Source organism: Hylobates moloch, unplaced genomic scaffold (genome assembly GCF_009828535.3).
Source record: "Hylobates moloch isolate HMO894 unplaced genomic scaffold, HMol_V3 SCAFFOLD_16, whole genome shotgun sequence".
NCBI classification, from domain to species: domain Eukaryota; kingdom Metazoa; phylum Chordata; class Mammalia; order Primates; family Hylobatidae; genus Hylobates; species Hylobates moloch.
Window position 1 is genome coordinate 32,842,424 of NW_026652291.1, and position 27,359 is coordinate 32,869,782.

At 43.6% G+C, this 27,359-nt stretch overlaps 1 protein-coding gene across 9 annotated transcripts in view; it reads right to left on the reverse strand.

The window, feature by feature from the left end:
* RGS6 (regulator of G protein signaling 6) overlaps positions 1–27,359 on the reverse strand; it is a 642,060-nt gene that overhangs the window by 50,313 nt on the left and 564,388 nt on the right. For all 9 annotated transcript variants that reach the window (XM_058429366.1, XM_032134933.2, XM_032134936.2 and 6 more), the window contains exons 13-14: positions 21,157–21,267; positions 6,174–6,299 (exon numbers count right to left, since the gene is read on the reverse strand). In XM_058429366.1, coding sequence (XP_058285349.1) covers positions 6,174–6,299; positions 21,157–21,267 — 237 coding nt within the window. The remainder of the gene's footprint in view (positions 1–6,173; positions 6,300–21,156; positions 21,268–27,359) is intronic.

Sequence of the window (27,359 nt, forward strand, 5' to 3'; positions counted from 1 at the left end):
CCTTTATCCAGAGTCCAGAGAGGGTGGGGAAGGAAGGGCTTGAAAGGAGCTGCTCCCCTGCCTCCTTGTTCAGGCGGGCCCTTGACTCTTGAGCTGGGGCCTGGGTCTCCTCCATCTCCCAGGCCTGCCCTAGGTTCCGTAGGGCTCTCTGTCCACTTTCTCAGGTCTGCTGCGAAAAGATGGAAGTGGCCGGGAGGCTTGCAAGTGAAAATGGCCATCTGTTGGCGAGAGTACCTACAAGGCTTTCTCTATCTGGAAGGCCACGTCTGACCAGTAGGTGAAAGATGCGGGGAACCTGGCTCTAAAGGAAGAAGCCAGTGTTGGTTTTTCCAAGGAGCAGAATGGGTCAAGTGTCCAGAGACGAAGTCAGTGAGGCTTCCTCAGCCCCATGCTGGGCAGACAGGAGAACCAGGTTCACACAGGGCGGCCGCCTGGGCTGAATCCCTGGCTGGAAGCAACCTTCTGGGTCAGCATCTTCCCACGCCCCCTGGGCCCCTGCAACTTCTCACACAAATGGATGACACCTGGGTGATTTCCTGCCCCCTCAATCAATGCCACATGGGAGGTCACCTTCTGTCACCTCTGTCAGCACTGAGGAGGAGCTGCCGAGCCCCTCTGGGAAGGCCCTGAGGACCCCGGGAGCTCTGCAGGCTCCCTGAGGTTCCTGAGGGCTCAGGGTCCTTTTTGCAGGATGATTTGGGGGCCACATGAAAATGTACATCACTCAGCTGGATATAGAGATGACCCGGAGCTGATGGAAATACAAATTTCATAATCAATTTTTTTTTTAGAGACAGGGTCATGATCTGTCACCCAAACTGGAGTGCAGTGGCTCCATCTTGGCTCACTGCAACCTCTGCTCAGGTTCACGCTATTCTCCTGCCTCAGCCTCCTGAGTAGCTGGAATTACAGGGGCATGTCACCATGCTCAGCTAATTTTTGCATTTTTAGCAGAGATGGGGTTTCACCATGTTGGCCAGGCTGGTCTTGAATTCCTGGCCTCAAGTGATCCGCCCGCTTTGGCCTCCCAAAGTGCCGGGATGACAGGTGTGAGCCATTGCACCAGGCCACAGAATCAAATTTAATAAACTTTTATGTAAAAATAAAAAGGTTTTCTTTGTCACATAAAACCAAGAATTTTTTTAAGTACAAGTGAAAACAACAGGCATGCTGGACGAAGAGGAAGGGGAGGGGAAGGAAAGGGAGGGAAGGAGGGGGAAAGGGGAAGGAGGGAGAGGGGGAGGGTATGGGGTAACATTCTCTAGACAGCAGTTTTCTCTCCCTGCACACACTGGGGACTCTCTCTGGCCTTCTGTCTGCCTTGGAGTTGACCTGCCTTGTCTCTCTCAGGCAACAGCAAAACTGCTGTCACAACAGCATCCTGACATCCCGTATGTGTTTACCATCACTGGTTTTGAGGAACCTTTGTGTCAATTTGAAATTCAGAACAGGCTTTGGTTAGTGTTGGCCATCTTCGAGCCCCACAGGCCTGAGCTGGGAACTCAGAGCCCAGGCTACCCAGGCCACACTCCCCGCTGCAGAGAGCCACAGCAGCTCCTCTCTGCACATCTGCTGCCCATGGGAAGCCCACTGAAGCTTCTGCTCTTATAAAAAACCTGCAGGTACCGCTCCTCCCCGAGGGCAGCGGCAGGGAGTGAAATGCCAGCAGCTGCATCAAATCCATCCATCCTGCACTAAGCCTCCATGGCTTGCAGCAGAAGGGCCATTGTGACTGGCAGGCCACAAGGACTAATATCTGGGAGACCACCTGTCCTGCCCCGCCCCTGGTCTCTGCCAATTGTCATAGCTGCAGTGGGGAGGCAGCCCCTGTGTGGGCATTTGATCCGTGTTCATGACTTAGAAATGCTGGCGGGGAAACTAGCTTTTAGAGCAAGGCAGCCTGGGCTCAGATACCACTGGGGCGAAGCAGTGGAGAACAGGGCTGGAGGACCATCCAGGAGCTGCCCCAGCGGGAGCCTCCTTTCTCCCTAGAGGCTTTCAAGGAAGAGTATTTTCTCAAGGCTGGCTGGGTAAGACAAACCATTTGGCCCTTGATCACTCTCCATCCTACCAGGAGGTCTGGGCAGGCCCTCAGTCACCAGTTTACATATCTTTTCATCAACTAGAATTTTCATGGGTTAGAAAATACAGCTTTTGGTTCGTTTCCAGAGAAAAAGCAAACTCCAGAAGAGAAGAAAGTGTTTCTGTGCCCTCTGCTGGTCAACCGGAGACGTAGGCAGCAGGGCTTAAACTTGGTTTAGTTCCCGGTGGGGCTGAAATTCCGGGGTGCCTACGTTAGTAACCACCCCCAGCACCACTGAAGCTGAGTTCTGTTCACTGGGCAGTGACTGAAACACTGCAGATGGTTGTGGCGTCATGGGAGTCACCTCTGTTCCTATTAATCATGGGTTTGGTAAGTGGTGGATCCCGCTGGGCCCTAGTGAACCTTCGGAGGTCTTCCTAGGACTCAGGGCAACTGCCAGAGACAAGAGCTCTGGAGATGAACCTGGCACCCCACTGTGTCCTCTTTTAATTGCTTCTCCCTTCAGCCGACACTGTGTGGAACTCGGATCATCAATCTGGAGGTTAGAAGAACAACTACCTTCTCTCAGGAGATGTTACAGCTCATAAAAAATGTACGGGGGACACTCTGCTGTGGGTTTTGATATTTAACTCATTCTCTGTTGTGCAGCAGAGGGTGTCAAGCCAGGGAGGACAAAGATTTGTGTAGGGGAGATGTAGGCGAGGGAGCAAAGATGGGAAGGAGTGACTGTCATTATTCTGGGAAAATGCACAAAGCAGGAAGAAGGATGAGGCCAAGAAACCGAGCGGAGCTCCCTGGATCAGAGCTGTGAGGCCCCTGCCTTGTGGACAGAAGCCATGTGCATTCCCGAGGCACTCAACAAACAGCTGTCTGTGGGTCCACTCAGTGCAAAGGGAGCCTGCACTCAGCTCAGGTGGGTCAGAAAAGGAGAAAAAGCGGTAGACCCTGCCACAGAGAGCTCACAGCTTCAGCAAAATGCGCTGCTGGTCATACCCCACCCAGTCCACAGAGATGATGCCCCCACCCTCATCTCACAGACCCACCCAGAGGAAACTGATCAATGGGGACGTTAACTTCTATTACGTCATCATAGAAATCATTCCTTAAAGGATCCAGGGTGACACTTGGGGCTCCTCCATTCCGCATTCTGAAGCTCTGATACAAATTCAGCCGCTTGGCTACTTAACTGGCACCCCGTGGGTTGTGCAAGAATGTTATGATCTAAGCAGCCCTTTCACTGGAGAGATGAGAGGGAGCACAGGAGGACAGAGGAAGTGGAGAAGCACTTTGTAATTTACCCAGGTGAGTTCTGGTCAGGCTTTTTCCTGCCATGCTCTAATGCCAGTGGCCTGGGGCCCTCACCAATCCTGCGGAGAAGGGACGACTCCAGCACGGCCAACATGACAGGTTGGCAGGATCCTTAAGTTGTGCCATATTGCACAACTCCCAGAGGCCTCCATGGCATGAGCCACAGTGGAGGTGCATCTGTACAGCCATGCCTGGCCACCCTGCTCTTTACTCAGTCAGCTCTGAATCCACCAGCCCTGTGCCACACGGTTGGTGCTGAGCTGATATCTGCAGCTGAAGGAATGAACACAATGGAATGGGGAAAAGGCTGCCCTGTGGTGGGTGACTGAAGAGTTCTACAGTTATGTGATTTACAGCTGAGCTTCTCTCTCACCCACCATGTATCCAGTTATGCTGAATATCATAAAAGGAATTTGGGCATCCAGAGAAGATTTTCGAGGCTCTTGGCTATCCTTTTCCTCCCTGCTATTCTATTTTCCTTACTCCCTTTCCTGTCATGGAGCAGAGGTGACCCTCTGAAGTCTGGATTTCTGCATGCTGGGGGTGTGGCTTAAGCTCTGGCACATGAACACATGCTCACATGCATGCTTTCACCCAAGATTAAATGTAGCCCTCCTGGCATGGGGAAAGGAGCTGGCAGAGGCACAGGAGGTGATGGCAGGAAGAAGCACTGAACACCTGCCAGGGACGCACTCCTTGGTGCACTCTGGGCTTTAAGTGTGATGCATAATTTGTGAAACTAGTCTGAACTGATATGTGGTTCTGGCTACACTCAGGACTTTCTAGAATGAATGCTCTGACCAGGCAAGGTGGCAGCTGAGCCAGTGGATGCTCCTGGGACCCTCACAATGACCAAACTCTGGGTCATTCTTTAAGCTCTCTGCAACAATGCAGGCAGCAGAGGGTCCTGAGGCTAAATGGGCTTAAAGGTAGTTAGGTAAAAGGGGCCTCTATACCGCTCCATCTTGGAGACCCAAGGGGAACAGGTAAGAAAGGAAGATGAGAAGGACTCCCGGGGTGGCTCATAGGGACCAAGGAGGGGGTGGAAACTGGGACTGAGCTGGCTACACAGAGAGGCCACCTGGGTCCATCAAGCTGGCCACAGAGAGCCTTCCTTCCTATACTGGGAGGCTAGTCTGAGTACCACCCTAGTGACGAGTATGAGAAGTCAAGCTTTCTGTTACAAATACTTCATGAAGCATTGAAGTGAAGCTCTGAGATATGTTTGGAATCATGCTTCAGCACAAGGAAAGGCTCTTGTATAATCACCCAAAATAAGATACTCAACCTTGTCTGGTTGATAACAGACATGTGGATGCCTAGAACAGCATGCTCCGTAGAGCTAGTCGGCATCTATGTGTCCTGCCAGGACCTTATGGAGTGGGAGTGTCCCATGGCCACCCCTTTCCGCATTTGGTCCTCCAGCTTGGAATATTCTCTCTCCTTCTTCTTTGTCTGCTATTATCCTGTGTATTCTTCAAAGTCCAGCTTATGATTTAACTACCTCAGCTTTGATTCTTCTCCTTTAAATGCTTTCAAAACGGTTCTTAGAGTTTACACTCATTTATAGACATTCAATGATTTAATCATTTCTTGTGTGTTTTCCTCAAGGACCTACAAGGTCGTTACAGGCAAAGATCACATATCTTGACTTGCGTCTCTAAGCAGACTCTCACAGGGCTTGATACAGCACAGGTGTAGCATAAACATCACTTGACTGACGTATGGGACCGATGGTCTCAACTTCAAATAAGTGCATGGATGTTGCACCTTAACTTTGGAGGGGCAGTCCTTTGCCCACAATACATGCTCTGAGTTTTTAAAGTAATACAATATTTAAACATTATTAAGACATCTTTAAAGAAAACAGCACTGGAAGATGAGTGTTACTCTACTATATAAACCAGAACCTGGTACAAAGAAAAAAGAAAGACAGCGATTCCATCTTACCCATTAAAAAGTCACCAGTTTGCTAAGATCACTAGATAAGTCTCAGATAAGTCACATTTTCTGCAGATTTCTGATTCTTCATCTAATACCATAAAAGTCTAAATAAATAAGTTCCCAAATTTTTCATGACCAAGGGGACTTTTTCTTTTAATTCACCCCCTTTTCTTCCTCTCACATTGGACCCGAGGTTTTGAATATCTTATTTTTTCTCCTATTAAACAGTAATTATTAATACATTTCCCTCATCAAGTATTAATTATAGACCAATAGGAACAATCAGATGTTCTCACTGGTGTCAGATGATCAGAGCAACCACTATTTGGAGTTGACAGAAGTCAACTAAAAGAAAAAAGCATGTTTTTATTAGCTGCTACTGTTACGTAGCTGCTACAGTTACATCACCAGTTACTGAGTGATATTTACGTTGCTCTTTGAAATTCTGAAATGAGCCCACTGACTCCTCCCTCTTCCATTTAGCTTCTCAGATATTCAGGACCCCAGACTGGGAAGTTTTGAGGAGAGAGCCTCTGAGATGCCTCTCCACTCTGAAGCTCCCTGGTTCTATGGCTGTACTTTATGAATGATGTTGTCAAATCCGTTTGACTAATTATTATTGAAGACTTATTTCCTATTAGTTGCACAAAGGTCATATAGACTTGAACTGAAATATGCTGGTGTTAGTAGGTGCTATTATGGTGGTGACAGAGTTGCATATTTTAATTTGTTCTTCTCCATTTCAACCTCAGCCAGATTAGCTGGCATTTGAATTTGAACCCTGATAATGTTTAAATGAGAAAGAGAGACGGAGAGATCGATTATGCAAATTTCTTCACACACATTCTGCACACAGCTCAAACTTTGAGAGATTTACCTGAGGTTTTCTGAACTGAATTCGGACTCCAGGAATCGTAGAAACTGGTCCCGCCCCACCTGGTCCTTCAATATCTCATCGAAAGAGAAGCCCCATCTTTTTACTCGCTGTTGGCTGGGCTCTTTGCTTTGGGGTGAAGGAAGAAGGTTTAAAGAAGATCAGTACCAGAGAAAAGCTTGTGTCATATTCTCTTCAGTGACTCAGATCTGTTTTTCAGTCACTCACCAAAGGGAAACATCTCATATTTAAGGGGCAGATTCTACAAAAGCTGCACAAATTCCAAATGCAGACTTTGGTACACCAACAGTAACCAATGATGAACAGTTTCTTTAAGGAGGCATGTTAAGTGATGGTCACCGGCACGCCCTTCAGATGGCTGCTGTCTACCATGCCATTGATTAAGCTCCCTGGACCATTCCTATCAATGATGGACTCAACTTTTGACTCTGTAATTTTTTCACTAGTACTATAACCCAGGATGCTTCATGGACCCAATCTTTCATCAAAACACATTACCCTCCACCTCCCACCCCTTCCTCAATCCTCAGGGGAGAAATTAGGGTCCTGTTTCAAGCCAAGTGATGTACAGCTGGTCAGAAATGTATTGACACATCCAGAGTAAAGCATATTCTCTTGTTAGAAGCAGAATGTTACATGTATTTATTGATTTAACAACCATGTACAGTGCTTACCGTGCGCTAGACACTGTCTCAATCATTTTCCATCTGTTAACTCACTGAGTCCTCACAACTACCCTGAAAAATGTACTAGTATGGTTCCCATTTTCCTGATAGGGAAAGTGAGGTCTCATGGTAGTTTGCCTAAGAATACACAGCTAGGAAGTAATGAAGTCAAGAATCAAATCTAGACAGCAAGGCTCCAGAGGGCATCCAGTTCCTTTTTTTTTTCTTGAGATGGAGTCTCACTCTGTCGCCCAGGCTGGAGTGCAGTAGCGTGATTGTGGCTCACTGCAACCTCTGCTCCCCAGGTTCAAGCAATTCTCCTGCCTCAGCCTCCTGAGTAGCGGGGACTACAGGTGCGTACCACCACGCCTGGCTAATTTTTTTGTATTTTTAGTAGAGACAGGGTTTCCCCATGTTAGCCAGGGTGGTCTCAATCTCCTGACCTCGTGATCTGCCCACCTCAGCCTCCCAAAATGCTGGGATTACAGGTGTGAGCCACTGCACCCGGCCCCAGTTCTTAATTCTGCCATGCTGCATAGCTCATCTTTGCTATGCTGTCTCACATTCAGACTAAAGAACGGGCATTGGTCTAATTCTTCTGGTGTTGGGCGATAAGAGTATTTCCTTCAGCTTCTGTTTTTCCATTTAAAGTTCACTTGCTGTAATTATTTCCTTGGCCCTTTAAACAGTAATAAGGTCCTAAGTCACAAGTCACATGCTACAACTCTTCCCTATTCAAGGTGTGGTCTGTGAACCAGAAGAAGAACCATAGGCCCCACCTGCACCTGCTAAAACAGAACCTACAGTTCAACAGGAACCCTAGGTGATTTATGTCCACATTACAAATTGGGAAACATTGGTCTAGCAATACTCATTTTTCCTCTTTTAAAAAATAGATGCATATATTTTATTATTTCCAACAGACGGTAAGAGATTAAATCATGTTTCCTCTTATTATGGAGCTGACATATTCTCAATACTTGGAAAATTACACTTAGTAAAAAAAAAAAAAAAAAAAAAAGGAGAGAGCTTGTGTGCAGGGAAAGCTCGGGAAAGCAAATAACTGTAGACTGGCGCTATCCAGTATAATTTCCTGTGATGATGAAAATATTCCATAACTGTGCTCTCCAATATGGCAGCCACTAGCCCCATGTGGCCATTGGGCCGTTGAAAACTGGCTAGTGTGACTGACAAACTGAATTTTAAATTTCATTTAATTTTAAATAATTCAAATTTAAATTTAAATAGCTACACGTGGCTAGTGGCTACTATATTGGCATGCATCTCTAGACATACTCCATCCAAACCCAACTACTTCTGCAGCAACACACATAATCAGCAACAGCAGTATCTTCTAATTACAATTATGATGACCAATAGACCATGAGCTCGGGGGTCAGAGAGCCTCTGTCTTGCAACTCTGCATTTCCAGGCATAGTCCAATAGGGTCATGGTGGTAGACTAACCCCATCAGGTCAAACAATAGGAGATTCTATGAAAGATCTCTTCCAAAGCACCAGGCTAGGCCTTTCACAACAAGACATGAAGACAAATCTTGGATTCTCTCAAACACAAGCCACAGACCTAATCAAACTCAATAACTTTCAAGGGAACCAAAAATACTGTTTGTGGAAGAATTCCCCGGGGGTTGAGGCTGGCAGTAAATTTAAGCCCCAGAGACTGCAGGACATTGTCTCTTTCTGCCAAGGTCATGCTATGACCAAGGATGGACCCAACCATTTACTCTTTACCAGGGGAGGATTCAGGGTTCTCCAGGGATGGTACTAGTGGCAGCTGTACCTCGACTGAGGGCTGTGCCCATAGTAGCAGCTGTAGAAATTCACTCAGACTTTGTAGTGACTGCCTCATGGATGCACACCCACCACCAGTGGTCACCCCTTTCTGGTACCCAAGTGGTGAGTCCACATTCATTCCACCAGATTCCTTGGTGGTGGCAAGAGTGGGAGAAGGGCAATTTTTGGAGTGGGCCAGAAATCTTGGGGGGGGGGGTCACTGTAGATGTAGAATCAGAGGGAGGCTTAGGACAGAAGTTGGGGGTATCTGGAAAATTGCAAGGTCACAGTTCAGCAGAAATAAGTGGGTCTAGAGAGATAGGATACCCTGGCATATTAGTTTCTTAGGATTGCCATAACAAGGGACTAACAAACTGGGTGGCTTATTCACATTCTGGACCAAACCAAAAAACAAGGTGTTGACGGGGCCATCTCTCTTATTGAGTTTAGGAAAACAGGTCCATGACTTTTCTCAATTCCCAAACTTCTCTTTTTTTTTTTTTTGAGATGGAGTCTCACTCTGTTGCCCAGGCTGGAGTACAGTGGCGTGATCTCGGCTCACTGCAATCTCCACCTCCCGGGTTCACACCATTCTCCTGCCTCAGCCTCCCAGGTAGCTGGGACTACAGGCACCTGCCACCACGCCCGGCTAATTTTTTTGTATTTTCTTTTTTAAAGTAGAGATGGGGTTTCACCGTGTTAGCCACGATGGTCTCGATCTCCTGACCTTGTGATCCACCCACCTCGGCCTCCCAAAGTGCTGGGATTACAGGCATGAGCCACTGCGCCCGGCCTGCTTTCTCTTCTTATAAAGTCATCAGTCATATTGGATTAGGGGCCCACCCTATTCAAGTATGACCTCATCTTAACTAACTGCATCTGCAACAACTCTATTTCCAAATAAGTCAGATTCTGAGGTTCTGGGAAAGACATGAATTTTTAGATGATACAATGTAACCATGTATACTTGGCTTCCCTCAACTATCCATTATTCACAGTTGTATTTCTACAACTGGATGATCCACACTTCTTCCTTGTTTTCCTAGTACGATTTCACTATTGGGAGTCTGTTCTATTAAAAGCTTCCTGGATAAAACTTCCCTATACATATCTCTTCTGTATCACTTGAGTATTCCCAATATCATCCACTTTAAGGTTTAAGAAAAGACTTGAACATTTTGCTACCACTGAATGGTCTCTTGTGGTTATAAAATAATTCTTCAAATTAAAATATCTTTCAACATCCATCTCCAGGTGAGTGGTACAATAACTGTCCCTCAGCCAAATTCAAGCAAACAATCCACACAAGCACAGCCTCTTTACATCCATTGTGTAGCGATATTTCCTTGGGACATATTCTCTAGTAGAGTTTTATGTCAGCATTTGGGTTTTCAAGAGTTTATATGTCATTGTCTTTCCAGCTATTTTTTTTTTTTTAGCTCTTTGAGGTCAGGGACCATATCTCATGTGTCTTTGTATTGAGCATAGGACTTTTCACACGGCAAGTGTTCAGCACTAAAATGAAATCAATTTAGAAATGTGCATAGTGATGTGCGTGAAGTGTCCTTATCCTGACAGTGTTTTCTAATCACTAGCTGGATGCCTTTTTCTAACTCTTATTTGTCCTCTGTGCCTCGTCATTCTTACCAAGTTCCTGCCTCCCACTGGACAGCCCAAACCAACACACAGCAAAGCTCTCCAAGGATATCTGTCTTTCATTCCTTCTGATCCCCCAGCTAGAGATGGAGGAAAGCTACCAAATTGAGGACAAGAAAGCCATATTCAAAGGAAGCAATTGTCTATATCAATGCTCATTTCTGCAGGAGCTTCACAGTGCTAGGCATGGTGTAGGGAGCTTTCCTTACAGTGCCCTATTTGCATCTTTATATAAGCCAGGGAGGCTGACATTGTATTTAAACATCCAGAGTTCAAAAGAGGTCAGATTGTTCAAGGTCACACAGATGGTAGGTGGCAGCCTGGACCTGGATCCCAGGACTGCCTGTCTCCAAAGCCTATTCTTTTTTTCCACTCTGTTACCTTAGCTTCTACTACATTTGCCTCATTCAATATCTAAACTAAGACTTGGGGAAGATATGAGCTATCTTCAAAACACTTAAGAATTATGTTAAGGACTAAATGTTTGTGTTCCTCTCCAAATTAATACATTGAAATCTTGATCCACAATGTGATCGTATTAGGAGGCAGGGTATTTGGGAGGTGATTAGGTCATGAGTGGGATTAGTACTCTCTAAGAGACCAGAGAGAGCTCCCTTTTCCTTCTGTCATGTGAAGACACAGCAGGAAGACAGCCATCTATGAACTAGAAAGCAGATTCTTACCAGATATTGAATTTGCCAGCACCCTGATCTTGGACTTCCTAGCTCCAGAACTGTAAGAAATAATTTCTGTTGTTTATAAGCCACACAGTCTATAGTATTTTTGTAATAGCAGTCCTAACAGACGAAGACAGAAGTTCATACTGTGAGTGGGATGCTGCTGTAATGAGCAACTAAAAATGTGAACGTGGCTTACAGTGTAATGAATAGAAGCTGCAAGGGTCTTGAGACATATGTTAGCAAAAGCCTAAATTGGCTGGGTGCAGTGGCTCACGCCTGTAATCCTAGCACTTTGTGAGGCCAATGCAGGCGGATCACAAGGTCAGGAGTTTGAGACCAGCCTGGACAACATGGCAAAACTCCGTCTCTACTAAAAATACACACACACACACACACAAAATTAGCTGGGCGTGGTGGTGGGCACCTGTAATTCCCAGCTACTCAGGAGGCTCAGGTGGGAGAATTGCTTGAACCCAGGAGGCGGAGGTTGCAGTGAGCCGAGATCCCGACACTGCACTCCAGCCTGGGTGACACAGTGAGACTCCATCTTGAAAGGAAAGGAAAGGAAAGGAAAGGAAAGGAAAGGAAAGGAAAAGGAAGGAAAGGAGAGGGGAGGGCAGAGGAAGGGAGGGGAGGGGAGGGGAGGGGAGAGGAACCTAAACTGCTGTAACCAGGCCTTTAAAGGATATTCTGGTGAGGGCTCAGAAAGTAAAGAAGAGAGCTATAAAGAAAGCCTCAATCTTCCTAGATAATACCTAAATAATCCTGAACAGAATATTGGTAGAAATATAGATGGTAAAGGCCATTCTGATGAGTTTTAGACATAAATGAGACATATATCACCAGAAACTGGAGAAAAGTTGATCCTTGTTATAAAGTGGCAAAGAATTTGGCTGAATTTTATTTGGTTCTAGTATTTTGTGAAAGGTAAAACTTGCAAGCAGTGAAATTAAATATTTAGCTGAGGAAATTTCTGAGCAATGTGTTGAAAGGGCAGGTTGGCTCTTCCTGACTACTTATAGTAAAACGTGACTTGAAGACAGAATTGTTAAGCACAAAAAGAAACCAGAACCTGAAGATCTGAAAAATTCTTTGTCTATTCATATTGCAAAAAATGAGACCACTAATAGTGTGGCCAAGTGACTGTTTGATAAGTATATTAGTATGGATGAGTCATCTCAGCAGAATCCAGGAACTATTCTTCAAGACAACGGAAGAATTACTCAAAAGCAATTCAGAGTTCATCGGGGCTGCCACTTGCACCATAGGCCCAGAGTCCAAGGGACATGTGGTGGGAGAGCAGAACAGTTTTAAAGGATCAACTCATCTCTTCAATTTAGGTAGATCAGGATGCTCCTGCCCAGTGACTTGGGATGGGGTCCCCACAGAAAGCTGCAATATGGGCTGCACCCAGCAGAGCCATGGTGGACTGGGCTGCCTAGAAGAGCTGCAGGTGAGGAACCCCAGCCTGGGAAAGCCATAGGGACCCCAGGAGAAAGCTGCTGTAGGGCCATCCCACCAAGCTGTGGGGATGATGCTGCCACCCAAATGGGCCTGGAAGACACAGCATCAGCCCAGGAAAGCCATGGGTGTATGACTCCAGTCCAGGAGAGCTATGGAGGTGGGGTTGCTGCCCCAGTGGGTCTAAAAGACAGAGCACTGAGCCAAAGAGAATTATTCCTAGAGCCTTAAGGTTTAATGTTTTTTGCCCTGTTACATTTTGGACTTACTTGGAACCCATTACCCCTTTCTTCTTTCCTATTTCTCTGTCTCTCTCTCTCTCTCTTTGAATGAAAATGTCTATCCTATACCTCTCCCACCATTGTAGTTTGGAAGCACATAACTTGTTTGGTTTCACAGGTTCACAGCTGGAGAAGAATTTGCCTCAGGATGAATGGTATCTTTAATCTCATTCATATCTGATTTAGATGATATTTAGATAAGACTTTGGACTTTAGAATTGGTGCCAGAACAAGTTAAGACTTTGGGGACTACTGAGATGGAATGAATGTATTTTGCATGCAAGAGGACACAAATTCTGGGGATCTTGAGGTAAAATGTTGTGGACGGAATGTCTGTGTTCCCCTTCAAATTTACATGTTGAAATCCTGACCCCCAGTGTGATGGTTTTGGGAGGTGAAGCCTTTGGGAGATAATTAGGTCATGTGGAGGGAGATTAGTGTCCTCATAAAAGGACACCCCAGAACTCTCTTGCCTTTCCACCATGTGAGGACCCAGCCATTTATGAACCAGGAAGGAGGCCCTCACCAGACACCCAATCTGTGGCATCTCGACCTTGAACTTCCCAGCCTCCAGAACTGTGAAAAAAAAATTTCTATTGTTTTTAAGCCACATAGTATATGGCATTTTTGCTTTAGCAGCCTGAACAGACTAAGACAAGTTATTAGAAAAATTATGAAATAAGGCAGTTCCTTAAAAAGAAAATAATCCAATGTCCCCATCTCAGAGCCAAGGCATTTATTTAATGCCTCAAGAACAACCTGAGGGTCCTGAATACTCCAGTGAAGAGTGGTCCAGTTACTTCTTTTTCTTTTCTTTTCTTGAGATGGAGTCTTACCCTGTCGCCCAGGCTGGAGTGCAATGGCACAATCTCAGCTCACTGCAAACTCTGCCTCCCAGGTTCAAACTATTCTCCTGCCTCAGCCTCCCAAGTAGCTGGGATTACAGCTGCCTGCCACCATGTCCAGCTAATTTTTGTATTTTTAGTAGAGACGGGGTTTCACCATGTTGGCCAGGCTGGTCTCAAACTCCTGACCTCGTGATCTGCTTGCCTTGGCCTCCCAAAGTGCTGGGATTACAGGCATAAGCCACCGCGCCTGGCCCAGTTATTTACGCTGTGTAACAAACCATCCTAAAATCCAGGGGCTTAAAAAAGCAATTTATTAGTCTCTTTCACTCTCCTATGGGTTGACTAGGCTCCACTAGGTGGTTCTCACTTGGGGCTCACATGGTTGTAGTTGGATGGCAGCTGGAGGTAGGGTCATTTGGAGATTTGACTGGGCTGTGCATCCAGGAGGGCTTATCACCTAACAGCTGATGCTAGCTGCTGACCAGGAGCTCAGCTGAGGCTGTTGACCAGACTGTCTGCACATGGCCTCTCCAATGGCTTGGGCTTCTCCAAGCATGGCAGATGGATTCCAAGAAGGAATGTCTCAAGAGCAAATATTTCAAACGACCAAAGTGGAAGCCACCACAGGGGTTCTGGGTTACTGGTTCTCAAATAGTTTGAGAGAGGGAAAAAGGTGCTCCCTCTCTATTCATCTGGCCTTGGTCTTGGTGTCCTACTTGATGCAAAGCGGGGAGGCACCAATGGGGCCATATTTGGAGATTCACCACCACAAGAAAGGAGCTTGACTAATATCCTGGATTAATAGTTCTGTCAAACTCGCTGTGCATGGGCAGCTCAGGGATGATCTCGGCCTCTCAGCAGGTCAGGTTGGCTGGGAGTGAATGCCTATGGCCAAGCTGGACAAGCCAGGTTCCTTGCAGCTCTTTGCTCATGTGCCTGATACCCAGCAGAGAGGGAGAGCTAAACTGAAGTCATGAGGAGAGAGCAAATCACAAACCACATTCTGCTGACAACACCAGGTTTCATTAGACTCCAGCATCTAGTTAGTGGCACCACCAGAAATACTTTACATACGCATCCCTGGGACACTCTCCTGGTGGTTTTCAGATGACATAAAGAATTATGTCATCTGGCAACTTTTGGCTGACTTCTCCTCAATGAGAAGCCCTGGCAATCACTATTTTCTTTAATTAAACTTTACTTCTCAGAATTTACTCTTTTTCTTTAGGGGTCTTGTTCTGTCACCCAGGCGGTAGTGGTGTGGTGCAATCACAGCTCACTATGTTGCATAAACTTGAGGTGTAGTTTGCCCATCCTTTAAAACAGTTGCCTTTTTTCCCCTCTGAATATAATTTTCTTATCCTTGGACTTCCAGATCGAATAGCTTGTCTGAGAAGGAGAAAGAATTAAAGCACAATTTTCTGCTATTTATTGTATATCCTATGTCATCTTGTCCATGATTCTATTCAACTGCTATGGCCATCCTCCATTTGGCTGTCTGTAACCTCCCCACGGCAGACACAGTATATTCTCCACCTTGCAGAGTTTAGACATTGTTGATCACATCCTGAGCCCTGGAAATAATAACGAGCCTGCCTGGATCCCTTCACCCAGCCCAGTGAAGTCCAAAGCCCACCTGAGATTGGTATGAATTCCTAAGGGAGTCCTGCATTCTCACTGTCTCTCCTTTCCCACAAACCTTCACCCACACCAACCAAACCCCTCCTCTCATGAAGTGTTTGGGAGGGTGGGGGCCTTACAGGAATTTGAGGGTCTTGAAAAGTGGGTACATATTGCACCTCCTGGCAGCCTACTATTTAAAAAACCACATATTAGACATTCCTGCTTTTGAAAAGTCCCTGGTCACCTCAATGCTAGGCATTTCCCTGGCCTTGCACAGAGACCTAGTTTTTGTTGGCCTCTGGCTTCTCTCCCTCCCCTGCTTTCCCCTGCCCTTAGTTCTCCCCTCTCAGGAACAGAGAATACATTTGTCTCATTTTCTCAGCAGGACAGCACAACCCTCTCCCTTTGTTGTTTGAGTCTCTGCCAACCCCTCTGCCCTTAGGGCCTTACTTTCTGCCCCAAGTGGCTTAATGTCCTTTGCCAAGCAAGGAGGAGTTCTGGTGCCAGATGGTAAGATAGCATGTTTTATTTACCTTGCTACATTTGGTATCTTGAGAGCCCTTCTTTTTCAGAACACAGCACATAGTCGACTACTATACATATGTATTGAATTAAACTGAAACTGAAAGAAAGTGACTCAATTATTTTATTGGTCATCTTCAGCCTTCGTTTTGTGGACAGAAACCAACCCTTGGCTGAAGTGTGATGTTGGCACTGATTCCACACTGTTTTTTCCTAACATCACTGCCAGCAACTAAGTGGGTAGGAGTAGTCTGTTGGGAGAAGAAACAGGGCTTCGTTTTCACTTGTATCTGAACACTTGATTCTGCCTGTAAGTGGACAGAACACTGTAGCTGTCCTAGGTTAGGCATGAAGTTCAGAGTCGAAGCTAGAACAACAGGAATAGAACGAGGACATGAGTAGTAGGGGGCAGGTAGCACCTCCTTGGGGAAAAAGTGCTGAATAGGTTGGAATAAACCAATAGGCCATGAGATCCCGTTTTCCTAAATGATTACATATTTCTTTGCTGACTTTCAAGAACAAAAGAGGAAGTTCATTTTATCATTGTGAATTAGGTTCACACATTTGCCTCTCCTCCTTTCCCAAACACCAGTGAAACGATCAAATAAAGAATGACTTATTCATCCATCCTCCCTCCAGCCCACATGGTGCCCACTGTGCGCCAGATAGGCCTAGGCACTGAAATCATTCTATTTAGAAAGGCAACCAGGAGGAGGATGTGATATAGAACAGCTGGGGGGATGAGGTGGCCACTCTAGATTGGTGGTCACAGAAAGCCCTTCTGAGGAAGGGACACCAATGCTGAGTGAGACTTGAATGAGAAGTGAAGCTAGCATGTGAGGATCTGGGGGACAAGTGGCCAAAGAGGAGGGAACAGGCAAGATCCTGGAGCTAAGTAAAAAAAACCAAACAAACCCCAAAACAAAAAAAACTAAACATAGTATGTAGAGGCAAAGAAATTTCCTATCAGCAGATGAGAGCTTTGAGAAATTTGAGAAAGGCACGAAGCAGATAGACTGAACTTGTGACATAGCTGATTGACAGCAGCCTAAGATTCTAGTGGAGGCATCAGAGAAGAAAATAGCTCAGTGTCCCCAACAGAAGCCTTGGAAAACCCCAAGCTCTGAGCAGCAGGATTGGAAGTGGAGGCAGTGGGTGGGCATCAGACAAGAGGCATATGTAAGCAACTCAGGAACATGGAACAGGCTCCACATGGCTGAAAGGGTTTGCTAAGTTAAGGGGGATGTTTCCTGGCCAGCTTCTCATATGGACAGTAAGGCCAGAGGATTGTGCTCCTGCCAGCACAGCACGCACACAGAGAAAAAACATCTTGGGAACCAGGGAGACTTTAAAGACACACTAGCTTTCTCCCCGCCTCTCATTGGCTTTCGCAGATCCAAGTGGGTTCCCCTAAGACCCATTAGTGGAGGGAGAAGAGTAGACTTGTTAGGGAGTACTGTGGTGAGGAAATAGAAAGACAACAGAAACTCCATCAGGGCTTGACCCACAGAGTAGAACACTTGGCTGCAGGAATGTCACACTAGGGAGGGTGGGGGTCTACCTCCCCAAGACTCCCATCGCCACCTGTCTCACTGTAAGAGAGGGCCCAATCTTTTAATCTGTTCTTGGACCACATACCCAGGACCCAGAGGGGAAACCTTGACAATTGACCTATGCCCATCCATTCATACGTTCAGGTGCAGCCCTGCTCCTGTGCGAACTGCTCAGGGGAAAGCCTGCCGGGGAACTCCGTGAACCAAATCAGGACTTCTTAAACTGTGGTGTGCCTCAGAATGCCTGGGGTGCTTGCTCAAGATGCAGACACCCAGAGCCACCCCAGTATGTGTGTATTTTTAAAGAGGAACAGGTGATTCTGAGGCACAGCATGGCTTAGAACCATTGGCCCATACCATCACTGAGAACACCCTCACCAGCTACTGATAGAGTCCTAGGTCATGGCCACACATTAGACTTTTTAAATCTCCCTAAGTGTGGGGAGATTAAAAAAAATGTTCAGTTGTGAGAAATTCTGAGTTAATTGGCTGTGTGTGAGGACCAGGCATTAGTATATTTTAGAAACTTCCAGGTGGTTCTAATGTATGGCAGGATTGAAAGCTAAGACCTTCATTTATAAAAATGAGCAGTCTTCCAAATAGCTGGGCATACAAAAAGAATGATCTGCTCTGAGCAGTGACCAGAGGAATGAAACAATGACCAGAAATGATAATTCTCTAACGAATAACCCCGAATAAAACTAAGTGGTAGAAATAGAAAGGAGATATGAAAACATGAAAAAACATAAACTATGAAAAAAATCTGTATCGCATCTCCAGGGGGATTAAGATGATAAACACCAATAGAACAGAGCAGGCTACTAAGAAAAGAACAGTCCAAGAAGTATTAAGAAGTCTTGGAAATGAAAAGTGTGATTATCAACCATCCTGCCAACACTCAGTGGGAAAAGAAAAGCTCTCTAAAATATAAAATCACAGAATGGACACCACTGAAAATCAAAGCAGTGATTCTGAAGAGCAATTCAGGAAATTGTATCCTTTGAATATAGAATAAAAACACTAAAAGATGGAAATTATAAAACAGAAAATATAAGAGATGTAGCAACTCCATCCCAGAGGCCCAGACTTCTCAAAAAAGGATTTCCTGAAAAGTGAGGATAGAATGGAAAAAAAAGCAGCAATAATTTTTTAAAAAGAGAAAAAAAATCCTGAGTTAAACAAAGAATTAAGTTCTTGACTTAGAACAGAAGGAACTACCTAGGGCTCATCAGAAATACTAGAAAGAAGATACATACTATATACTAGTTAGTTTTTAAATGTTCATAGAAATACAAGTTCAAAAATGTTGGTTTAAAATAAATCAAGTTAACATCCCTCTGGGAAGAATGGGATTTAAAGGAGGCAAAGGTAACATCACGATTTTATATACTTCACTCTTGTTCATTTAAATTGATGATGTTTTTAATTAAAACATTTAAAAGTAAATACAACTAGAATAGAAACTAGGGTTTTTACAAAGTTAATATAAAATTTGATTAATAAAGTAAAAGTCAGGGAAGAGAAAAAGAAACAACAAAGAATGAGATTCAGAAATATATCAGGAAAAAGATAAAATACATGGTTCAAGTAAATGTGACTGTTTTATATCCCAATATCCAAAGTAAAACATATTGCTAGAATCTGTCTAAAAACCATGTGAAAAGATTCTCAAGTATATTAACAAAGAAACAAAAGAGTAAAACGAGAATTATTTTAACCTTTTGGATTTGCAAAGATAAAAAGATTGATGATGCTTGGGATGGTAAGAATACGGGGAAATGGGCACTTTTAAGCTAAGGGAATGAAAAAGATGTGTTACAGTTTTGCTCAAGAGGGATCTGGACCTATGAACTAAAATTAAAATATTCATACCATTTCTAGGAATTCTACTCCTGGAAAATTTATACTAAGGAAATAATTGAACTTGTGTAGAAAGATGTTCATGGAATCATTGTTTATGGTGGCAAAAAAAAAGGAGGACATAAATATTTATGATCCAAGGATTAGTAAAATAAATTTTACTTCACCCGTGCCAGAGGATACTATGTAGCTATTAAAAAGAGTAAGGTGGATCTATATGTGTTTACATGGAAAGACTGCCACGACATTTTGTTAATTTAAAAATTATTGAAATATATATATATAAATATATATATATTTGGGTATATATATTGAACCCAATTATACAAAAGGATAGAATGTTATATATGCATAAAAATCCAAAGTAATAGACACTAAATCAGATGCTCCCAAACTTGCTGAGCTCATGGTACCCTTAGCGTCTCAGTAAGTTTTTCACAGTGCCCCTGGGCCAAAAGAAATACTTAACAATGTCATTTATTATGGCTAGGACCAATCAACTTAATATGCATTTGTATCCTAACAACTTAGTAGCTGTTTGAAAGACACGTAAATTGAAAATTTATTTTTCATTCTTAAATAACTACAATATGCACCTATTGGGCACTACACATTTTTTTAAATTTTGGAATTAGATTGGAACTTACCATCCCTATTTCTTATTCCATGTTAATTTTTGCGCAATTCTTGCTTTTTATCACAGTGAGTGCTCCGAAAAGCCAGATGTGCAAAGATGCTTATCATCATAAGGGATGTAACGTGCTCTAATGTTGAAACTGAACCATCTTAAGCTAGTAGTTTATGCAGTATCTGGCATGTGTCAACCATCACTGTGTTTCCCTAAAAAATTAGACTATCCAGTGGTAACTCTGTGAGTTCCCCACAATGCCCAGGCCGTGCTCTGATCCACTCTGGGAACCACAGCATTAGACTACAAACAAAGGTTCTTTTTGAAAGGTGAAATCGGGTTGGAAGAAGAGAGCATTTTCTTCTTTATGCACATCTGGATAATTTGAACTTTTTAGAATGAGCATCTGCGACTTTTATTATTTTTATAAGATTTTTTCCATTTCAGGAAAAGCAGCCAGAAAAGGAGCAAAGGTGAAAGACAATGTGAAATTGATAGAGACATGAAAATGGAAATAAAAATTCATCCAGCCGAGGTGCAGGGGGTACGAAGGCACACCACACTAGCTTTGTCTGTGTGTTTCCTTCTGTAATTCTGGAAGTGCTCCAAGTCCCTCTGGGCTTTGGTTCCTCTCCTTTTAAGTAAACACACTGGCTTCCCTCACAGGGAAGGAGAAACTGGCTGGAATCGCTGCTAGCAGTTACTCCAGAAGAACAGAGTGACGAAATCATGGTTCTGGAGCCCTCTGCCTGAGTTCTAGTCCTAACTCTGCTGTACTAGCAGTATGACCTTGGGCAAGTTCATTAACTCCTCTGTGCCTCAGTTTCCATACCTGCTGAGTGGTGAGAATAGTAATGTTTACCTGTCGAGGGGATTCAGTGAGAGACACTTACTGCAGGATGTGGCCAATGCAGAATACGTGCCAGCTATTATCATTATTGTTGCTGTCTAACAGGAAAAGAAATTGGAACAACAGATTCTTTTCTTCCAGCAATCAGAACTAGGGAATGGTGAGGGACTGTCCCAGTTATCATGATATCCAAAGGGTCAGAGGGAAGCCACAAAGGATCCATGCACAAATCAAAGCTAAAAGGAGGTAGAAACTGTAAGTAGAACTCACTAGGAAACAATCCTTCCCACCTACCACCACTGCAGGAGATGGGCAGTTTTCTCTGGAGAGAAATTGAGCCACATATGCTCAGAACTCAGACACATCAGATCTCATAAGAGGCCAGCTGAAAACAAGAGAATTAATGGATAGCCAGGAGGCTACTTGAGGGGTTTCTGTTCTAGTGATAAAAAATGTCAAATTAAGACAGCATATAAGGTAATTTCATGATCTCATGGATTTTTGTCTACATTCATCCCACTCCCAAACCTTAAAACATTTTTTACCTCATCTCTATGTCCCACAAAGCAACGTCGTCGCTGATCCAAGGGTTGGATGGCTCAGCTGGTGTTATCAAAGGATCATATTCCATATATTGTTCCGTGTAGGCAATTAAACTGCAGGAGGGAGGCAGAGCAAAGAATGCAACTGATTTCCTTAGAAAACCCCTTTATTCTGTTTTACACAAACATTATTGCAGTTTTCACATAATTCTAAATTAAAGGAAAAAATTTATTTCCACTCCCACTTCTGACACATCAAACTGTTTTCATTTGTCCTTATTTCCTTCTCATTATGAACATACCATTTTTGCATTGTTGCAGCCACGATATATAAATGCATTTTATATATCTTTTCCCCACTTGACTCTTTACCTGAACTTTGGTGCATCTCTCCCTGGTTATGCTAGCCTTACTGATACTAATACACTGGTCAAACCTGTTTGTGTTCCACCCTCCCACAAAGACTGATTCTCAAGGCATCTGGAACACACAAAAGACACTACAGCTCCACCAGATTGCCAGCTCAGCATTCCCAACAGAAGGACTTTCTTATGATAAAGACTTTTAAATACCAGCAGACCACAAGGAGTAAACGTAAGCATTTTTTTTCCAAAAAAAGCAACTTAACTTTTCTAGTTATAATTATGATCTAACAGATATGTTGATCTTATAGATTGACATAATTTATTTTAGACTAATTTTTATTTTTATCAAAATGTATGTGAATAGTTAGAATAATAAAATAGTACCAAATGATTATATATACTAAAAAAGCAAAAGCAATTATTTTTTCCTCCCATCCCTTCTCAGAGAGGCATCTACTTTCCACCTGATGTTTTTTCTAAAAGTTACCTATATATTTCTAAATTATATGCTTTTATATCTATTCCTGATTTTTTTTTTATTTTAGACAATAATTTATCTTTCTATTCACCAGTCCTCAACTCCCACCTTTTCTTACATGATCCTCCAAATAGATTTGTGTAACAATTTTTGTTAAATCAATGGTCAGTGTAACATTATTAAACTAGATAAAAATTGTTTGCTGTTCAGCTAAATATCATACTACTTTTTCCAAGCAAGTGTTTTAACCTGTAAAACATCTAGCAATCATTTTTTTACATCTTAAACACATCAAATAATTGAGCAGCTCTGTCCTCTTGTTTCCCAGAGATCCTCTTTCCTGAAGTCTTTAGTCTTCTTGCTCAAAACTGGATCATTTGCTCTATGGACTTGATGGAAAATGATCTTTTTGGGACTTCCTTCGCTTCTGTGTTGAAAAGCCCATGTTTCCTGGATTCCATGTCTATCTCTTGCTTTTACTACCTGATTGTGTTGAAGCACATCCTTTAGTAGTTTCCTAATAAAGGATGCATGAGAATCCTTGCAAGTCTAAAAATGCTTTTATCTCCATACTTGACTGATAGTGCTAGACACAGAACACTAGGTGAAAAATCTCTTTCCTTTAGAATTTTGAAGGCATCACTCCACGTTTTTTTTTTTTCTGGTATACAGTGTTACTATTGAGAAGCCTGGATCCATGTTGATTCTCGTTCTTTGGTTCAGTTTCTTTTCTCTCTGTCAACTTAGAATCATCTCTTTATTGCTAGAGTGTTCTGAAATTTCATGATGGCCCTTGCTGGTTGTTGTTATTTACTGTGCTGGGCACAGTGTGTGATAGATAAGAAAATATTTATCAGGAATTTTATAGTATTCATCACTAATTTTATACTCTTTGTTTCCTTTGTTTGCTTGTCCTATATTTTTTTCCAGTTCAATATTGGACATCCTGAATTGTTTGTTTTCCCTCCCATTTTTCATCTCCTTGTCTTTTTGTTGAACTCTCTTTTATTTTTTAATTTTGAGCCATTACTTTCTAAGTTTCAGAGTTCACTTTTGGTTACCATAGTGTCTAGTTCTTGTTTTATGGATGAAATATCTTCTCATTTCTCAGATAATATGAATTCTATACTTTTATTGTAAGTTTCTTCTACTTGTTGAATTATTTCGGTTCTTCCAAGTTCCTTTTTTCTGTCAGTTTATTTTGATTACAGTCTTTCACGCTGAGCCTTCCTTGAGCGTCTGGAAAATCTCTGGACATCCATTTGTGCTTAAGACTGAGGTACTGAAACCTGCTTGGCAGCTCAGTGGGTGTGTGGATGGGGCTTGTCACTGATGGTCTTCATTGTCATAGGGAAGTTTACCAGTATTTTAACGGGAGCTCCAACTGAGGGATCTGGAGTCCTTCCTCTGGGGTGTCTATTTTTCTCTAGAGCAGGCATTGGCAAGCTCTTTCTGCAGGGCCTAGATAGTAAATACTTTAGGCTTTGTGGGCCAGATGGTGTCTGTTGCCACTACTCAGCTCTACTGCTGTGGCATAAAAGCAGCCATAGACAACTTGCAAATGAATGCATGTGACTGTGTTCTAATAAAACTTTATTTGCAAAAACAGAATGGAGTATGGTTTGGCCCATAGGTTGTACTTTGACAGTCTCTTGCCTGTGGGTATATATGTCTGGCTCCTGGAGGCCTGAGAGCAGGGTCGGGGAGGGGCCGAGGGTCTGTTGGGGCTCAGAACATGATACTCTAAAGTATAGTACGTTGGCATGCTGAGTACTTTGAACTAAAGGAGAATGGAAGGGCCTCAGAAGCGAAGGCTTTCACCTTCTCTCCTGCCCCTTTCTCCCATCCCTTTTTCTCCCCTGACATAAGTCATAGAAACAAGAATTCTTTTTCCCCAAAGTGGGTCATAGAAACTAGAATGCCTCTCCCGCAAAGCAAGCCACAAAACCTAGAAAGGTCACTCTCTCCCTTCTCCCTTGAAAACCCTCATTCCAGAGAGGTCCTACCCGAGAGGTAGGAATGCTACTCAGAGAGACTAAGAAGAATCTGAACAGACAGGCCTTGCTGGGTTTCCTCCCCTCAGTCTGTTACCAGTAGATCACACCCTTTTGTCCAATCATATTTCTACAAGGCTTCCCATTCTTCATGGAACCTAAGCACAAATACAGACAGTTTTCCCTGGGTCTTTGAGCCTTCATTAATGAAGACTTCTGTGTCATGTGAAACTCATGAAATAAATGCATTTATGCTTTTCGCTTGTTAACCTCTTTTATTATAGCAGTGTTGGCCGTAATCCTTATGGTAGATGAGGAAAGGTATGACACTTTCCATCCCTACAGGTCCCACAGTTCAGTGCGTAGAGCTTCCATTAATTCTCTTGTTTTCAGCTGGCCTCTTATGAGATCTGACGTGTCTGAGTTCTGAGCATACGTGGCTCAATTTCTCTCCAGAAAAAACCGCCCATCTCCTGCAGTGGTGGTAGGTGGGAAGGATTGTTTCCTAGTGGGGCAGGAGATCTAGGGGTGCAAAGTCTCCTGGGACAGACTTGACCATTCCTCTGCTGTTAGCCCCATACCTCATTCCTGCCCTCCATGGTCCCTAATGCCTTCAAGAGCCAAGGCCAGGCTTTGTTGCGAAAACTGGCTCATTTTGTCACATTACTTCTGCCCCCAACATGTAGGTTAGAATGTTCTTCACTCTTTCCCTATGCACTTTCTTATTAAATTTTGAAATATTTCAGGCATACAGAAAGGTATAAAAATTGTAAGGTTTTACTTTGACACCTTGTACTCGCTGGCCAATTAAAAAAATAAAACATTACAAATAGAGACATGGGGGCCTGTGGTTATGTTCCCCAATTACATAGACTTTGTATCTTGGACAAATGTGTTGAAATTATTAATAGTTTGTTAACCTTGTGAGTTCATGCCATTTTTGTTCCTTTAGTGACATGTTGCATTTGAGGAAAGGAGAAGATGAACATATGTCTACAATATTGTCTTGGTTGCATTGAGTGACTTTATTACAATTTACTTAATCATTTCCTTTATATTAGACACAGACTTTTTCTTTTTTAATATACACAGTGCTGTGGTAGAATACCATTGTTCACACAGATTTTTTTTCATCTTCTGGGTTATTTATTTAGAATTCATATCCATAAGCAGAATTATTTGACCAAAAGGTATGAATATTTTTATGGTTATTGATCCACAATAAAATTTTTCCTTAAGCATTGCCAGCTTGTGTGTCAGCAACTTCTCCCCCAACAGCAAAGTCAGAGCCACAATTCCTACTACTGAATTGCAAAGGGCAATAATGGCCAATTAGCTTAATGCTGAACACGCGGAGAAATTAGTCAGAGGCTCCATCTCATGCTACTGGAAATGTGATCCATGAACCAACTGCACTGGCATCACCTGGGAGCCTGTTGGCAATGCAAGATCTCAGGTCCCAGCCCAGGCCTCCTGAGTCAGAATCTGCATTTTTAATAGGATCCCCCAGGTGATTCATATGCACATTCAAGTTTGAGAAGAACCACATCTCATTCCTCAATTTTCCAAAACATTCAGGACACAAGATGTTTTATTCATCAAATCAAAATGAAGAAGCCCCTGATAATTTTGGTTTTGAAGATGGATGTAAATTTTCGGGCACCTCAGAGCCTCCTCGCTGTCCCAGGTGTTTACCATGACCCGTGGGGTAGAAGAAGCAGTGGTCCCAGTTGAAAAGCCTTGATTTGAGTTCTTGGTTGAGTCATTTAACTGATCTTTGTCAAGTTCATCATGTTATATAACAGCCTTGTTGAGCACTCAGGACCATTGTGATAGAAAATGGGAAAGCATCTCCAAAGAATCTTGACAATCCTCTACAAATATAAAACAGACAAGCAAAACCATGGGCACACTAGAGGCACATCCTCTGTCCTATATATCTCCTGCAAGGTATGCATCTTCCCGGGGGCCAGTCTTCACCAATAAGAGCTGTATTAATTTGTTTTCATGCTGCTGATAAAGACATAGCCGAGACTGGGCAATTTACAAGAGAAAGAGGTTTAATGGACTTACAGTTCCATGTAGCTGGGGAGGCCTCACAATCATGGTGGGAGGCAAGGAGGAGCAAGTCATGTCTTACATGGATGGCAGCAGGCAAAGAGAGAGAGCTCGTACAGGGAAACTCCCATTTTTAAGGCCATCAGATCTCGTGAGACTTATTCACTATCATGGGAACAGCACAGGAAAGACCTGCCCCCATGATTCAGTGACCTCTCACTGGGTCCCTCTCACAACATGTGGGAATTCAAGATGAGATCTGGGTGGGGACACAGGCAAACCATATCAAGAGCTTTACGACATCTCGGCAGAATGAACATGGGCAAGGGAGCTCTAAGAAAGCACTGTGGCAGGAAGGATCAGGCTACAAGTTGGTGCTGCACTTGGGAGCCGCTTCTTAGCTACTTGGGCTGATTGAATTCTTTATAAAAGAAATGGCATTGCATGTTGAGGAATATGTTAGTTTTCTAGGCCTGCAATAACAAATGGCCACAAATGGTTAAAACAACAGAAGTTTATACTCAGTTTTGGAAGGCTAGAAGTCTGATATCAAGGTGTTGGCAGGGCCATGCTCCCTCCGAAGGCTCTAGGGGAGAATTTCACCTCACCTTGCCTCACCTCACCTCGCCTCTCCTTTCCTTTCTTTTCCTTCCAGCTTCCGGTGGCTCCAGGCACACCTTGGCTTGTGGCTGCATCACTTTCATCTCTGTCTTTGTCTTCACATGGCTTTCTTCTGTGCTTGTGTCATCTGCTCTCTTTGTCTTATAAAGACACTTGTCATTGGATTTGGAGTCGTGGATAATCCATGATGATTTATCTAGATATTCTTAACGAATTACATCTGCAAAGACTCTTCCCAAAGGAGGTCACATTCACAGGTTTCACAGGTAAGGCCTAGGACCTATCTTTTGGGGCTCCACTATTCAACCCACTACAGGGAATGTGAGAGAGCAAGCTGGATGTGGGGATACAGAGAGAACTCTGGGCCACCTGTCTCCTTTGCTCAGATCAGCACAAAGACAAGTCAGCAGCAGGAAATCGAAATCCTGTTCAGAGAGTGACGAGTTGTACTGAGGTGCCCCAGAGGATCTGAGTCACAATGACATATTGGGGGGTTCTCCCAATTATGAGGCATTTGAGCATCCATGGCATTCCCAAAATCTGAGATGAGCAAATAGTCCGGGGGGCCCCGTTTGTCCTCCCAGGACATTGGCCCTGGCCATTCCAATCATCTCAGCCTTAGTTAGCTTTGAATCTCAAATAAAAGACATCCACTTGGCAGCCCAAGGCAAAAGGTGGGGTGTCTTTTAA